At 46.1% G+C, this 16569-nt stretch overlaps 1 protein-coding gene across 2 annotated transcripts; it reads left to right on the top strand.

Annotated features, from left to right (window-relative positions):
* Positions 1-256: 256 nt before the first annotated feature.
* On the top strand, positions 257-16119 carry TNFSF15 (TNF superfamily member 15; the record flags this gene model as incomplete). Of its 2 annotated transcripts, none has more annotated exons than XM_080820691.1 (4): positions 257-546; positions 11210-11252; positions 12008-12055; positions 15665-16119. In XM_080820691.1, the coding sequence occupies 4 exons, from the start codon at positions 325-327 to the stop codon at positions 16117-16119; spliced, it is 768 nt and encodes a 255-aa protein (XP_080676817.1). The 2 variants fall into 2 exon arrangements, with proteins under 2 accessions (XP_080676817.1, XP_080676816.1); XM_080820690.1 differs by having other exon boundaries at positions 325-546; positions 11210-11258.
* Positions 16120-16569: the final 450 nt, after the last annotated feature.

The raw sequence follows: 16569 nt of genomic DNA, 5'->3' as shown, positions 1-16569 counted from the left end.
GAAGGATTCTTTTTCTCCTCCTCCAGGGACTTTCCTAACTTCCTTCTGTAAACGAAGGAAGGAGCACATGAGCACACTGTATATAAATACGCTTGGGAAAGCTTTCTTCTTCTTCTTTTTTTTTTCCTAAACCAAACTTGGTTTCTGTTGTAGGCGGTGCATTCCCTAGTGGGGCGGGGCCCAGTGTGTTGTGGAGGGGGAGGGGAGACGCCAGGGGGAGGAGTAGGCAGTGATTAATGCACCCACTGTGAGAGCTTGTCTTCTATTTAATGGAGGGTCTCTCTGCCCAGGGGGAGTCAGAGCCGGCTCCGGACCAGCAGGAGGATGGCAGAGAATCTGGGGCTGGGCTTCAGGGAAACGGCCAGTGTGGAAATGCTGCCCGAGGAAGGCAGCTGCACGCCCAAAGCCAGAGCCAGGCTGGCAGCCAGGAGCAGCGCACACTGGGCCCTCACCTGCTGCCTGGTGTCGCTCCCCATCCTGGCAGGACTTACCACCTACCTACTCGTGGGCCAGCTCCGGGCCCAAGGAGATGCCTGTGTATTCCAGGTAAGCACTGACCCAGGGTTCCGTGGATCCACTACAGACACCTAGCAGGCACGACAGCTCTAGACAGATGCCCTTGACCCACCTCACTCCCTGCTTCCCCATGCAAAGGAAGCAGACTGTGAGGGCTGGAGAGGTCCCATTTGGTGTTTATCCTCAGTAATTCCAGGGGATGAATTGTGCCCCTTTATATTTATATGGGAACAATCTCCAATAATATATTTTTAGATAATTATAATCATCTTGAACTGATAATCTGGGAACATTCTTTTTCTTTAAAAAAAAATAATAAACCTCCTTAAATTGCATAACTAACATGTGTCATCAAAGAAAGTTAGAAAACACAGAAAAGGAAAAGAAGATAATTATCATTATCCACAACTGCAGAGAGGTGACTGACCACTATTGACACTTTGGGGTATATGAGTCTATATTTTTTAATAAGATGAAATTATTTTGAAACTCCAAACATGTTCTCATTTTATTTGTGGTTAGTAAATTCAAAGCAGCATGATAATATAGGTGGTTGTATTACAGTCCTATATATGTATGTGCTATAATTTATTTAATAAACCCCCTTTCTTGGATTTAGAAATATTCTCTTTCAATGTTCAAGAAAGAACCTCTTGCCTGGTTATCTATCTTCAGATCTTGCTGGGGGCTTGGGGTAGAGGAATTTAGTCAAAAATGAATATAAGGACAAGTCATAAGAGACTCTTAATCTCAGGAAACAAACTGAGGGTTGCTGGAGGGGAGTAGGGTGGGAGGGATGGGGTGCCTGGGTGATGGACATTGAGGAGGGTATGTGCTATGGTGAGTGCTGTGAATTGTGTAAACCTGGCGATTCACAGACCTGTACCCCTGAAACAAATAATACATTATATGTTAATTAAAAAATGAATATAATCTATAGGGACAATAATGGTGCCAAGTGGGGGCTATAGGTATCAAGGGAAACTTATTCTGGACTAGGAACATCAAAAATCTTAAAGACTGAAGACAGTGCCATTCAAATAATACACGCACGCACACACACACACACACACACACACCCCCGCATGGTCTGTGATGACAGATTTCATCTGAGTCCAAAGTATTAAATTCCAGAGGAGAAAACAGACTTTCCAATTGGCTTACCAGGAAACCTGTCTTCTAAGCAATGCTGGCGGACTTCAGAGCAGAAACACCAGGAGAGAGCAAACAAGCCGCAAGCAAGCTGTGGCTGATGTGTAACTCTCCCCACCCCCTCAGGGTCAGCAAACAGACCTTGATTCTGGCGGCCGTGTCCACAGCCACATGCCATCATTCAGAAAACATAGAAATAGTCAGACAGCCCGGAAACTCCGTTCACGTTAGAGAAGAAATTCAAGGCATGGCAAGTCGGGCTGGGACCTCTAGGCCACCATGGAGCTGATTTCTACAGTCAAACCACAGTGTCTAGTTGGTATTCTGGGACTCTGCGGTTTAGCCAGAAAGAGACCGTTGTTCTTGAACGAGGCATTGAGTGGCCTCCACGAACCTGAACTTCTCTGGGTTCTAGAGGGAAACAGTGCCTCTGCCTAAAATGTGGTCTTGAGATCCCCATTTCGGCCGATGCCATAAAAATCTCCTTTCTTGATCTAGAAGACCATCAGGCTCTGGAAGCACCTGGAAACCAGTCACCACCACTTGGTAGGGGGATGCCATGGTCCAAAGGAGCCAGTGATTTGCCCTGTCAGAAAGAGAGTTGGAGACAAAGGCCGTCACCAGACAGGAAGCCCCACGAGGAAAGGCATAAGTGCCTGTTCTCTTGTAGCTACTCAAGAAATGAAAAGGCTAACAGTGCATTCTGTGACCCTTCAATTGATCTCTCTGGAGAGCGGAAACGCAGAGGTTAGTGTGGTGGCTCGGCCAGACTGTAGAACTTCTCAGTCATCAGAAGAGGAGAAAGGGAAATAGGGGTGAGGCGGGGCCACGTGGAGCGATCAGAGTCCTGAAAAGAAACACCTGGCCCATTCCAACAAGATAGTTTAAAAAAGAATGTGTCAAGAGTTTGAAAAAAGTTAAAGAAGAGTTTGCTTGCTGAGATGTAGGCAGATAAAAGGGAAACCGAAGAGCTGGAAGCATCCTGGGGTTAGCAATAGTGGGAAGCCAGTCATCGCCTCTTAGTCTGAAGGGCCAGATGGAGGGAGCAGTCTTAGGGGAACCCAAGGAGAAAGAAAACATAGGAGAGGGCTAGCCTGCCTGCCAAACAGCAGGGAGGAAGCAGGAAGAAGGATGGGAGAACTGGCCATGCTCTGTTCCCTGCCTCTCATCCCACTGGCCAGACTGGAAGTCAAGCTCAAAAACCAGGAGGCAAGCTGTGCCTAGAAGTCAGACTCAGGGGACATAGGGCAGGGCCGAGAAGGCCAAAGAGAGGTTCCCGTGGGCAAATGGAGAATAACCAGCTCAGAAAAGATGGAAGATAGGATTCAGGAGGGGAAGCTAAGTCACCAAGAACAGCGTGAGTGGGCATAACTAAGGTATCGTGGCTCGTAGACATTGAGTTCGAATCCCAGCTCAGCCACCTCGGGCTGGGTAAAAATAGCCATGTGGTTTCATTTCTTTGAGCCTGTTTCCTTTTCTACTGAAAGAGGATGCTAACGTTAACTCCCTGGCAGTGCTAAGACAAGTGCAGGAGCAGCTTGTCGGACAGGAACGTGGGGAGAGTTACACAGCCGGCTCCTGGGGCATACTCTTCATGGTTACACCAGGCGTCAGGCAACTACTACCAAAAAGCAACAGTGACTGGTGTAGGAATGTTCCAGATTTTTATCAGCACCCACCAAAACAGTTAAAAGAACTGTCCAAAATATATCAGTTTTAACCTGGACACTTCCTCCAGGGGTTGTGTAAGGAAATACTCGACGCGACAAAATCCTTACGCAGGTAAGCTTGCAGAGCAGAAATCAAAGTCAGATTTGAAAAGGTTTGGGATAACTATCTTTATGGGAAGTGTCCATAAATATGGCTTCAATTAAATACAGCCAATTAAATACCTCCATGCAGTGAAAACCTGTGGCCGATATTGTTTCTAAAAAAAAAAAAAAAAAAAAAAATGATGAATCTCTATAGGTAAGGATGGAGAATTTCTCAAAAATATGACATTAAGAGGGGAAAGGAAAGGTACATAACAGTATATAGAATTGGAGACATTCCTTTTATATATGTATATATATACATATAAATATTCACATTTATGAATATGTTTTTAAATGCATAGACTATCTCAGGAAAAGGACAAGAGATTGGTTGCTTTGCTAGCATCTAGTTTGGGGGCCTGGGTGACAGGTGAAAGAGAGAGACATTTTTAAACTTAGCCTCCTTTGTACAAAATGTGTGTGTTACATCTACAAAAAAAACAGAGAGAAAGAGATAGTAAAATGTTTTAGGATCACTGGACTCCCAGAGAATGTCGGGTAAAGTCACGTGTTGGAAAAATCAGTTTGAAACCTGGCCTAGCCACTTCTTAGTCATGTTACGTAACCTCCCTGCACCTCAGGTTCCTTATGTATGAAAAGGAATACTTAGAAATAAAGTATTTAAAGTGTCTGGCAGAAGGTAGGAAATTAGTAACTGGTAGCAATTATGATTATTATGATTGAGGAACTTCCCTGCTCGTGGACATGACGTCGTACTCCATAACTTCTCCACCGGCTCTGGAATCTGCCATCACCAGGCCAGAGAGCAGGTTTGAGCACTGGAGGGCCTTTCTTGGTCTCTGATATTTGCAAGCTATCTCCCTCCCTCCTTCTCCACCTTGGTCTTGCATCAACAACCTACACTCCAATCCATTCTTTACCCAGCTGCGCTGGACCATGGCCTGGGCCTTCTTTGGGCCCTTAGTGGCTTCCCTTACTCTCAGGCTGGGTGCGTGGGCCCCATGCTGGCTTACAGGTGCCCGGAGACCAGGCTGCATCTTCCCCAGGCACTGCCCTGGCTCACACAGGGTCTGTAGTCCAGGCAGGACATAATGCACGGAGCAGGCCCCCAGTACTGTGCAGCACATTGGTAGGGGTGTCATGAGACACAACTTCCTTGGACTGCACCCCCATCTCTGTCCTTCCCTTCCAGTGCTGCTTCTGGAATCCCCACATGCTCACCCCAGATTCTCCTTGGGGGGACAGTTCTGACAGCTTCCCTGCAATCTCCCTTCCACTTCTTCCTGAAAATCCCTGCAAGGCTCCTAGTCCTCGATGCCTGCTCGCCTCTCCCCTGCACACTTGCCCCTGAGACCCCTACCCCCACCCCAGTCTCCATCCAGAACAACAGGACCCCATAGGGATGCCAGCTGAGGCTACAGAGGGATGAAGGGTGACCTTATAATAATAACTTATAAGACACCAGACACCAGTCTAAGCGTCTTCGTACCTAAGGTTTTCTGAAGACTAAATGAGATCGTGCCCACAAGCCCTTAGCCTGGTATCTGGCGTATATGCGTGTGTGAAACATTTGCTGTTATCACAAAAGACATCAACTGGGTTAGTCCTTGAAGTCACACAATGAGGAAAGTGCCACTATTATCTCCATTTTAGAGGTTAATGAGCTGCAGCTTAGAAAGCCCAAGCTATGGGCCCAAAGTCACACTGAGTGTGACATTGGGATTCAAATATTCCTCCAAAGCCCACCATGCTGTCTGCCTATGGTGTTAACCCAGCAAATCCTTCACTTCTTGGGGTGGTCAGGAGCATCTAAGGAGGATTTCCTAAAAAGTGCCTGTCACATAGTAAGTGCTCAAGAAATGCGAGTCTCTTTCCTCCCCTGGGGTCACCTTGCTGTCCCTGGAACACAGAAGGCACTCAATAAGTGTTAGTTGGGTGGCCAAAGAGAGAGAGGAAGGGATACACAAGGTACCTGACCTCCTTAAGCCATCTGCTCCCCATTGGTCGAAGGGAGACGTGAACCCACTTTCTTCATAGCCCCGTGCTAAGCATTCTACAAGACGATGTCAGCAAGCTCTTGCCATGAAGTAGATGTTCAACAGACACGATTTCCCTGCTTACTCCATCTTGGGTGTGAGCCTTTTTGTCTCACTCAGGCTGTTTCCTCTTTGGAAATGGGGACAGTTCTGACAATCCCTTTCCAGGATTGTCTAGAGAAAACAAACAGATGGCTGAGATAAAAGTGCTTTGGAGATTGCAACACACACAGCCCTCGGTGGCTTTGCCCCTGCTCTAGCCTCTGCAGGTCCTGACACACCAGGAAGAGGCGCCTGCTCACTCGGAAGGTCAGGTTGGAGGTAAAGGGCAGGAAGACCGGAACTGGTGAAGGGGTGTGAGGGCAGGGTGAGCCCACTGTGGGCATGAATCCCAACATCTGTTACATCTCTGAGCTGATGACTCCGGGATCCATTCATTCACCTGTTAAAATAAACACACACACACGGGACACCCAGGTGACTCAGGCAGTAAAGAATCTAACTCTTGATTTCAGCTCAGGTCATGATCTTAAGGCCGTGAGATCAAGCCCTGCCTCAGGCTCCATGCTTGATGTGGAACTTGCTTAAGATTCTCTCTCTCCCCCTCTCCCTCTGCCCCTCTTCTCCTCTCTTCCTCTCTAAGAAACATATAAATAAATAAACACACACGTTACTCCATGCCCAGCACTGGGGGCTCCTAGGTCCTCACCAGATAGACCACATGCTGTCCACCTATAAGAGGTCATTTCCCAGCCTGGTCTCCTTAATGAGGCCCAGCCACTGACTGCAGTAACAAGGATAGGGTTTGAAATGGATGGAGAGCACCTTCCATTCCCTCAAGCCCTTTGCACTGGAAGGAGCAGATGTCCAGAAGCCAGCCATAGATGGAGGAAGCCTCTTCTGTTGGGAGAAGGAGGAGGCCATGCAGAGCTCCTAAAGGATCCAAACCTGCCGCTGGTCATAGAGAGACCAAAGGATGGCTTCTGTATACCACTGAAGTGGTGAAACCAAAGGGAACTTATGCAGAACCAACAACATGCAACACAATGTTGACTGAGCCCAAAGAGAGAAGGAAGGTGAATTGGATATCCACTGTCTGTGTGGGCTTCCTCAGGCATCAGGATGCTCCCGGGAGGAAAGAATGATGCCTGCCTTCAGTGATGAGGAGACTGAGTCTCACCGAGGCTAGGTGACTTACCAAAGTCAAATTGCTAGGAAACCCTAAGGCTGGGATTCCCACAATTGCTCACCTGCCAACACCACCCAGAGGGGTTCTTAGCTCCGCATCCCTCTGAATGTTGGATGTGAAGCCCTGTCCAGTGCACTGGGGAGGGTAATGAATCGAAATGGCCTTGGAATAAAACATTTCCAGGTTGGATTTATCCTTGCGCAAGTACAAACAGAGAAAAGTGATAGGCAAAACCGAGGAGGCAATGAATGGTCTGTGTATTTCTCCTAGAAGTGCTGGGAGGGTGTTATGGGTCATAAAACATTGATGTTTTTGCAACTGCGGCATTTATGACCCAAGAAATGGATCTCTCTTTCTGTTTACGAATATACTAGATGGTGGGTATGGGACATGGGTGAAAGGCCAAATGGGTTGTTAGTTAAAATACACTCAAGGGATTTGTTTCCGGGGAAATGCCAATAAGAGGATCTCAAAGATCATCTTGCTTCAGACTCCATGGTCCATGGTGTGTACTCAGCTGAAGGTTATGGGGCTCCTGATACAACACCGAGGTCTGCCCTTGGTCTGAAGGTTCAGATCCCAGACCTTCCATTTACTCTTTGACCTTTTGCTTACAAAGCCTCTAAAAAGGTGGTGCCCTCCTTTGAGAGTAATTGGAGTGGTAGACATAAACCCCGGTATAGGACCTGGCACCCAGGGAGCACGAGACTAGATAGCAGTCTCCCTCCCTCCATCCTTTTCCTTCTCCAGTTGAATTATTAGAGTAATTCCAAAAATGTGTCAGGGATTGCCAATCAGCATACTCCCCCCCCCAAAAAAAAAGTGAGAAGAAAAAAAAAGAAACTCAAACAAGAGTGAAAAATCCCCTGACCTATAGAAACTAAGGGGTAGAAAGCACCGGCATGCTTTGCTTGGGCTCATCAACGCTGGTAGCCACAGGCACCCCGCTGTTCTACTAACACGAATCCCCACGGGCAAACACGTTTGCCTTTTCTGACTCTGACTCCTGGCCAAAGCTCGCAACCTTCCAGAAACATCTCTGGAGCCATGACCAACCAAAGCCTGATGAAAAACTTGGAGGCGCCAGTAACTAAAAGATTATGGCCATATTAAGTTTAAATTTTTTTAAATTTAAACAAGAACTCAACACTTGGCATGTATTCTGATATAAAAAGTTCTTTTTTTTTTTTTCTTAGTTTTTTTCAAATGCCAAACTCAGGCAAAAGTCACTGAGGTCAAACCCACTTCCATCTCCCGGCTCTCTTTTCTACTTGTCTTTCTGACACCTGAATATCAGCATATTTTGCTGGTTGAATAATCCGGCAGAAGTGCCAGGCACCGTCTGAGGCACCAGAAATCTGTTGGTGAGCAAGAGACAGACCAGGTCACTGCCCACAGGCAACTTGGATTGTACTAGAAAATGAAAAGCTTTGTTGCCAATGAGAGAGGGCATTGACCCAGCTCAAATGTATAAGCCTCCCCCCCCCCCAATTAAGCTACTATTTCTTCGTCTCAGATCTCCTCTTCATTCGTTCTCGCTTCCCATCACAAAAATCTTCCTCCCGTGAAGACGCATTATTAAGAGAAGAAGCAGGGGAAGGCTTTCGATGTTCTTGGAAAGAGAGTCCCAGCTGATGTTCCTGGGGACTCTTGGACTGTTGAGGTCTTCAGCACCTGCTGACTGGCACTTTCACAGGCTCCAGAGGAAGAGCAGACTCTAGGCCCCTAAAATGTGTACACGCCCAACCACACATGAAGATAACTGTGTGCCCAAGTTACAGAAGTCCAGCAAAGAGGGAAATGTGTTCACGTCGCAGATACATGCTAATGACAAGGAGACTCTGAGCCAAAGGGAATGCTCCCGTCTCTTAGCTGAGTGTCTGCTTAGACAAAAATAAGCAGATGTTCAAGAAGATTTCTCAGCAGAGTACTAAAGGAAGCCAAAGGCCAGCTGGGACAGTACCATTTCAGACACAAGAGGATTCAACCATGCTCTCCCCAGTTCTTCCCCTTCAGTTTTCAGGCTCGCCAAAGACCAGTTTTTTGGTTTGTTTTTTTTTTTTTAATCAGCTCTGATAACAGCAAATAAGGAAACAGGCTACAGAATAAGCTCATTTCTAGGCTGCTTCTGCACCCCACCCCACCCCCAAAGTCCATCGAAGTTATTGATGTGGGACAAGTAGTCACATCAATTGGGTTTAGGTTTTCCAATGCAACTGTATTCACAACATTATGCTGAATGTATATATGGCTTCATATGGCAGCAGAAATCCTTGTAGTTTCCCAGCTGCTTCCATGTTTTGTTGGGTCTTCATACTCCTGCACAAGTTATTAGCCTTGTCAGGAAGGGTCATTACATTTTATCACCTGGCTAATACCTGTGGGACCTGTAAGACTCACTTCAGAGGTAATTTCCCCTGATTCCCCCACTTCTGGGCTGGGTTCCTGTTTTCTGAGCTCTGTATTTCCCCTGCTGTCACGGTCCATGGAGCTGCTGGTACTCGTCCATCCACCTCACTGGAGGGGGAGCTGATCCGGAAGTGAGAGGACGCCGTGGCTTAGGGCCAGGGAGTCTAGAGTGGACTGGCCTGGGTTCAAATCCTACTTCTCCACTTTCCAGCTGCGGGACACTGGGCAAGTTACTTAACCTGACTGAACCCCCTTTCCAATATAAGGGTATAAATAGCAGCTACTTTAAGAGTCGTCACAAAGCTGAAGGAGATGATGCGTGCGAAAAGTGTAGCAGAGCATGGCGCCCCTCCTGGTTCAACAGATAGTAGCTACACTTCCTGCATCTTCCAAGTCCTTTAAATCATTCTGGGGTTGCTTCTCATGGCTGCAGCACAGAGTACCCAGAGAGGAAGAGATAGTGGGTAACAAGAATGGGATGGTCAGCTGGGACCTGTGTCTAGAAGGTCATGGGGAGCCATTGAAGGTTTATGGACAGAATTGTGTCCCCATAGACTGATGCTTTAGAAAAAGCACTCTGAGAGCAGGCGAGGAGATTTCAAGACAAGGAGAACCAGATGCTAAAGGACCAGTTAAGAGGCTGATGGGAAAATCCAGGAGAACAGTGTGCTGAGGCCTGTGAGAGTGGGAGAGGGGGAGGGAGGCATGAATGAGAAAAACTGCAAAATAGAAATGACAGTTTGGGTTTGTGGGAGAAGAAAGCAGCAAGTTTCAAGCCTGGAAACTGAAGGCAAGCAGTTGCCCAGCCACTCACAGAATTAGGATGTAGACGATGGAAAGACAATGGGGTTTGTTGTTCAAAGACAAGAAGCCTTCCAGTGGAGGTTAGGTAGCATGGCTTGGGACTAAAAAGAGCCTGGCAGTCTGGGCTTTAACAAGATCACTGCAACCGCAGACCTGCTCATGGTCCTGCTGAGCAATGACACAGCTACACCCACATGACCACACGGACATGTGTAGAGAAGGCCATGCACACAGCATCCCCCCCCCGAAGACACATGTAGACATAGAAAACACATCAGCTTCTCCCTCCCCCACTGCTGGAGCTGTCTGCTGTCACACCCACATGGACACACAATTCCTCATTCACAAGTACGATCTCACACACACACAGGCTCTAAGATAGAAAATTGGTCACACGAGGATCCCTGTCCGTGGGAACTATGTAGTTACAAGGACTCAACCAAAACCTTCTGAGTTGAATCAATATCCTATCAGAGAAGGTTTTCTTGGAAACGGTAAAATATAAGGTGGTGATTTTATCCCTAAGCCAAGGACTTAGCTTTGCTTAGCTTTCCTCCTGAGCTTTTGTGTTCAAACACAGTGATTCCTTCATTTCCTATGCGTTCTTTGCCCTGACTCATACATCTGATTGGATCCTTATCTCAAACCCAGGGGTTATCTGAGGCTAGGGATGTTATTTTTCCCATTTTTCAAATGAGGGCACCAGAGCTCAGAGAGGAAACGTGTCTTGCTCAAGATCATATTGTTGATAAATGGTGATGGCAGGACTCAAATTCGGGTCTGTCTGTCTCCAAAGCAGTTTCTCTTCCACTCCTGTGTGGTATCTGAAATGGTTCACAAGCTAGGATTGCAAAAATGGACATGTTTCCTTGTAATGCACAGAGACACGGGGCTGGTGGGAAGGAGAACAGAGCCCTTGTTTCTTTTTCTGTATCATTTTTTTAAAAATAGTTCTAATTTTAAATCATGGTGGAAAAAAAAAGAAAATAAAGCAAGTGCCGTCATTTGCTCAAATAATAGAAGCAGTGACAGATGTCAGAGCATCCTAGAAGAGAACAGGGAACTTCTGTCTCAGAACAGAAATTCACAGTTGAGCTTCCAAGACAAGTGTAGAAGAGAGAAGGTCATTGGGGTGCTGAAGGAGGAAAGGGGAGTGCTTGGGTGCAAGATTCCCCTCCAATGAGTATTCTCATTGCCATGTCTGTCATCTCAGAGTGCCCAGGTTGGGTAGCAGCAGCATCTTAATCATGCCCTTGTTATGGGCAGCTGTGGGGTTGGGAGACAAAAGGACCACAGGTGGGCTGAATCATATCTTTCTTTTCCAACAGACTTCAAAAGGACTAGAGTTTGGATCTTCACATCAGCGAGCTTGTAAGTGTGTTCATATTTGTTGCCTTTTCTTGTGGGGAACAGAACATTTAGTAGTTTGGGTATGTGGGAGGTTCAGAGGGATGAAAATCCAGAAGATAAGTAAGTTTGCTTCCCAGTCACTAAAAAGACAAAATGGCACTGTGGCCAAGTGCTCTGCCTATGGAGGTGATGGCCTTTGGGCAAATAATGTCACCTGTCTCTATCTCAGGTTATTCACCTATAAATTGATTATAATGGTACCTACCTTCTCAGGATTGAATCAGTTAATTCCTGTAAAAGGATTAGAACAATGCCTAATCCTAACTGCTCCCTACCCCATTTCTTAAATCATCCGGATGCTTCAGTCGATATGGCTAAAGGGACCCTGAATAAGGCCAAAGGCCAGTTTGCCCCCCTCCCCTGAAGCAGGAGCAGGGAGGAAAGGGCAATGTGAGTTCATTGAGCATAGACCATGGGACGAGAGCACTCTCCATTCATGATAGCAATGGATGTGCCCATCTTTGAGATGAGAAAACAGAGTCTTGGGCAGGTTGGAAACTTGCCCTAAGTTATGGGCCGAGATTCATTTGTGTCCAAGACTCTTCCTCCTGAGGCTTCTCTGTCCCTAAAAAAAAAAGAAAGACAACAATCCACGATGGACCAAGCTGAAGGAGAGGAATGTTTCTCTGCAGTTGCAGGCACCACACAACTCCAAAAATACCATCTTTGCCCAGCCACCCTGACTCACACAAAGCCTCTCTCTCCTTCCCTTACAGATGCCTCTACCGGAGCTGGTGGAGATAAGCCAAGGGCACATCTGACAGGTATTTCTCCCTGGTGTGTTTTCCAGGAGATCATGTATGGGCCATGGGCCCAAGATTTCTTTCAGCGGGTTTGCCAAAACTCATTCTAGTAGCTTCAAACCGGAAACTATACACCTTGGTAACAGACTTCTCTCAGTTGAGGGTTTTTGGATGACTTCCTCCCTTAAGGGGTCCAAAGGCCCATGTCTCTTGGGCATTCTCTTTCAGATTCTATCAGTCCTCTCCCTTTCTCTCTTGTCTCTCTCTTTCACACACACGCCCTCAGTCATTCAGAAACGGCCTCCCTCAGACGTGGCGATTTGCATAATTTTGAATCTGGTCAAAGATGAAAGACCCCTTGAGTTGTTAAATGTATGGAGTCCCTCTGTACCCCATTCAAGATGAAGTGGTTAGACATTTGCATTCAGAGAGACATTTGCGAAGAATTCTTGTTGATGTGAGAGATTAAAAGCAGCCTCAGAATATCACCAGCTGGCCAGTTTCTCAAGCCTAGTGTTGACATTTCTGGCATCTGATGCCTGAAATTGCATATACATCTAAGACTCCAGAGAAAGAGAGAGACTGTGCACACATATGTGTTAAATATCCGTTAAAAAACCATGGAGTTAAAAGCGAGCATACTCTCCTGACCTATAGGAAAAATTGCAGCCCACAGGGGAATATCCTTGGGACTCAAGACATGTGACTTACATATGACCAAGAGGAAAATGTTTGTGGTGAGTCCTGAGTGAGAACTAGGACCAGACAGACACCAAGTCTGTCAGACAGACACTTGCCTTAAAGAATGGGAGAGATTGAACAAGCCAGGCAGGGAAATCAGAGTGTGGGGATATCACCCCTCTTCCTACTGAATGGGGGAGCTGGGGGAGGGAATCTAGGTTCTACTGAGCTCCTCGTGTGTACCAGGCACTGTATGAGGCATTTTACAACCATGATCTCAGTTAATCTGCATATGAGCCCAACAAGGGGGGGTGAATGAGGCTCTGACAGGTCAAGTCACTTGTCCCAAGTCACATACATGACTCGGAAGAGCTGAGATTCGAGTCTGACTCTTAGACCTGCTCTGTTTCCGTTACAACCTACTTCCCATCCTAACTCCCACTTGCTGCCACGTTGACACAGAACGAATCACATACCAGTTCAACAAAACTCACTTTGTCTAGAGATTAAATTTTTTTTCTTGTTTTTGCTCATCCCAGAGGATTTTTTTTTTAATCTACTGCATCATCCACAAAGGGGTGGAGATGATCAAGGGTGATTAATAAAAATGCCTTTCACAGATTTTGCAAAGAAGTGACAGAGTACTCCCAAGTTCACTGAGTGTGGGGGCCAGAGAGACCACGTGCCTTCTGAACATGTGTCACTGTGCAAAATAAGCCAGGGTCTAGTCGGCATCGGCAAAGATGTTTAAGAAAAATACAGGAACCAGGTTTCTAGGCAGCCACTGGGTGTGAAAGTTGCTAAATATTTCCTTAAAGATAACCTATCCCAGCGGTGCCTGGGTATGCTTAGTGGGTTAAGCCTCTGCTTTCAGCTCAGGTCATGATCCCAGGGTCCTGGGATCCAGCCCTGAGTTGGGCTCTCTGCTCAGCAGGGAGCCTGCTTCCCCCCCTCTCTCTCTGCCTGCCTCTCTGCCTACTTGTGATCTGTCTCTCAAATAAAAAATAAATAAAAATATTTTTAAAAAAAAGATAACCTATCCCAAACGGTGGCTGATAGCACATATCGGGGATCGCTATGGACTTCTGAAGCAGTCGTAGAAAATTAAAATATGCTTTTATTTTCCTAAAATGTATTAGTTTTACTGAATGTTATCTTATTGGAAATCAATGGTTTGGTTCTAGTCATTTTTTCTGCTTTCCACATACTTCATAAAAGCACTCATTTATATGTCCAAGTATATAATGTATCTTTGTAAAAATGTAAACATTAAGAACATATAAAAATATATGCAGGGAAATAGGCTTATTTTTTAGTCTGTCAAAATGAGAGATGCTGGTTTAGTTGGGGAAAGTAAATATGTGTTGAGTACTTGCCATAGCCAGCCGCATGATAAAAATGTCCATGTCTCTTCTATTCACTTGATTTTCCAAATGAGACTAGGAAGGGGCTTTTCTCCAGCTCACAGACAGGAAATCGAGACTCAGAGAGAAGGGACCTCCATCACTGACTAAAAACATTGCATACCATAGACCTGAAGTGGCCCCAAGCCCTGGTCCCTTACACTCCACAAGCCAATTACATCAGCTTGTATTTTGTGTCAGAGAAACATTTACAGAATATTCTGGACCTCTGTCTGGTTCCAATATCTGTCTTGCACGTTGATTTTTTATTAATCACCACCTGAATTCCAATAACTTTGGACCATATCATTGCAGGGGAGCTACAGAGAACATCTGATTCCCTAAAATGCCCTCTCTTTGTAGTAGGGTATGTCTGAAACAAAAGACTAATGAAAATGAATGCAGTTTAGAGGGTATTCCTAATAGTTGGGGATTTTATATACACCATCACTTTTCATCCTTTCCATGGGTATTTTTATATTCTTGTTTTAAAAAGGGGGGGGGCGCCTGGGTGGCTCAGTGTGTTAAAGCCTCTGCCTTCAGCTCAGGTCATGATCTCAGGGTCCTGGGATCGAGCCCCGCATCGGGCTCTTTGCTCAGCAGGGAGCCTGCTTCCCCCTCTCTCTCTGCCTGCCTCTCTGCCCACTTGTGATCTCTGTCTGTCAAATAAATAAATAAAATCTTTAAAAAAATTAAAAATTAAAAAAAAAGAGGAAAGATATGGCATATGAGAAACAAATCCTGACTTAGTAAGGAGAGAGTTTTTGCAAAGGGATTACTGCACAGTGGGAGAAAGGAGGAGGAGGGTCAGCCACAATAGGAAGAGCGCTCTGGCCAGGTCGCCTGCGAGTGTCTGAAGGGTCAAGCTAAAAGGGGTTTTCTTTTACAGAAAAGAGTGAACAAAGCTAGGAAGAACAAGGAAAGAAGTGGGATAAAGGTTGGCATGTTAGCCTCAGAAAATGCTTTACCCGAAGGCCAGCCTACTCTCAGGAGAGGGTAGGCCAAACCTCGGGGGCCTGGAGGCAGGAGAGAAGCTGAACTGAAGTTTGGTTGACAAGCATTATGTTCCCGTGGATCATTGAGGACAGTACAGTTCAGCTAATCATTTATGAGGCAGAGAATGGCGATTTGGAGATTCTGGTGTCTGGTCTTGCCAGAGGTACCCGGGGAGAGGGAAGGGGACTCATCAGTTTCATTTAAGTCATTTGGAGAAGAGGTTTATTGCAGTGGGCTGTTTTCCGAAACACAAAAGAGTCAGATTTCTTAACCTCCAGTATTTCCCAGGATCCCAGAGCTCAGGTAAAATTATAAATTATCAGGAAAGAAAACTCGGGCTCAGAGAGGCAAAGTCATTTGTCCCTAAGATGCTACTCCCTGAACAAAAATACGTTATCTGCTTACATCTCCTCCACTCGTTGCTCCTCAAGAAGCTCGTTAGCTGTTGGTTTCATTCAATCACTTTACTCTGAAAATAATATGAGACTCTTTTTGGCAAAGTCCACAGGTTCTGACACGAGCACATTTAACCTCTCTCTTGTCTTTGCAGTTGTCAGACAAAGTCCCACGCAATCCTTGAAAAATCAGTTTCCGGCTCTGCACTGGGAACATGAACTTGGCTTGGCCTTTACCAAGAACCGGATGAACTATACAAATAAATTCCTGGTGATCCCAGAGTCGGGAGACTACTTTGTTTACTCCCAGGTCACGTTCCGGGGGACCACATCTGAGTGTGGTGAAATCCTCCAAGGGAGCCAACCAAACAAGCCGGACTCCATCATCGTAGTCATCACCAAGGTAACAGACAGCTACCCCGAGCCGACCCAGCTCCTAATGGGGACCAAGTCAGTGTGTGAAGTAGGCAGCAACTGGTTCCAACCCATCTACCTAGGGGCCATGTTCTCCTTGCAGGAAGGGGACAAGCTGATGGTGAATGTCAGTGACATCTCTTTGGTGGATTACACAAAAGAAGATAAAACTTTCTTTGGAGCCTTCTTGCTGTAGGGGTGAAGCGAGCATCCTTGTGTGAAGGTCCGCTGCCTCCTAGTTCTTAATTTTCCTTCACTCATATGTAATTATAACAAGGTTTTTGTTTTTATTTTTGTTTTGGAGCATTCCACAGAAACAGTGGCTTAGCTATGAAATTTGAAGCCCGAAATTTCATGCTGGATATGCCTCACTGATGAGAATCTTAACCAGAAAACGATAGAACAGAGCTGACATATGACTGTGGTTGCTTGGAAAAGGGGTGAGTTTCTAAACACTGAGACATGACCACCAAATGAACGGAGGTCTACTAGGAACATTTCCACCCCATTCGTACCACACACTGGTCACCAGTGGGCCCAATTATTATGGGATTTGATCATGAAACATTTGCTTCAGTTCAGGAGCCCTTGACGAAAATCCAAAGCCCTAGAAAACGGTGTAAACCCTAGGGCCAAATCCTTCAAC

The sequence above is a fragment of the Martes martes genome (genome assembly GCF_963455335.1).
Source record: "Martes martes genome assembly, chromosome: 12".
In the NCBI taxonomy this organism is placed as follows: Eukaryota; Metazoa; Chordata; class Mammalia; order Carnivora; family Mustelidae; genus Martes; species Martes martes.
Note: the sequence above shows the minus strand (reverse complement) of the source record. Positions and strands in the feature narration are given on the sequence as shown.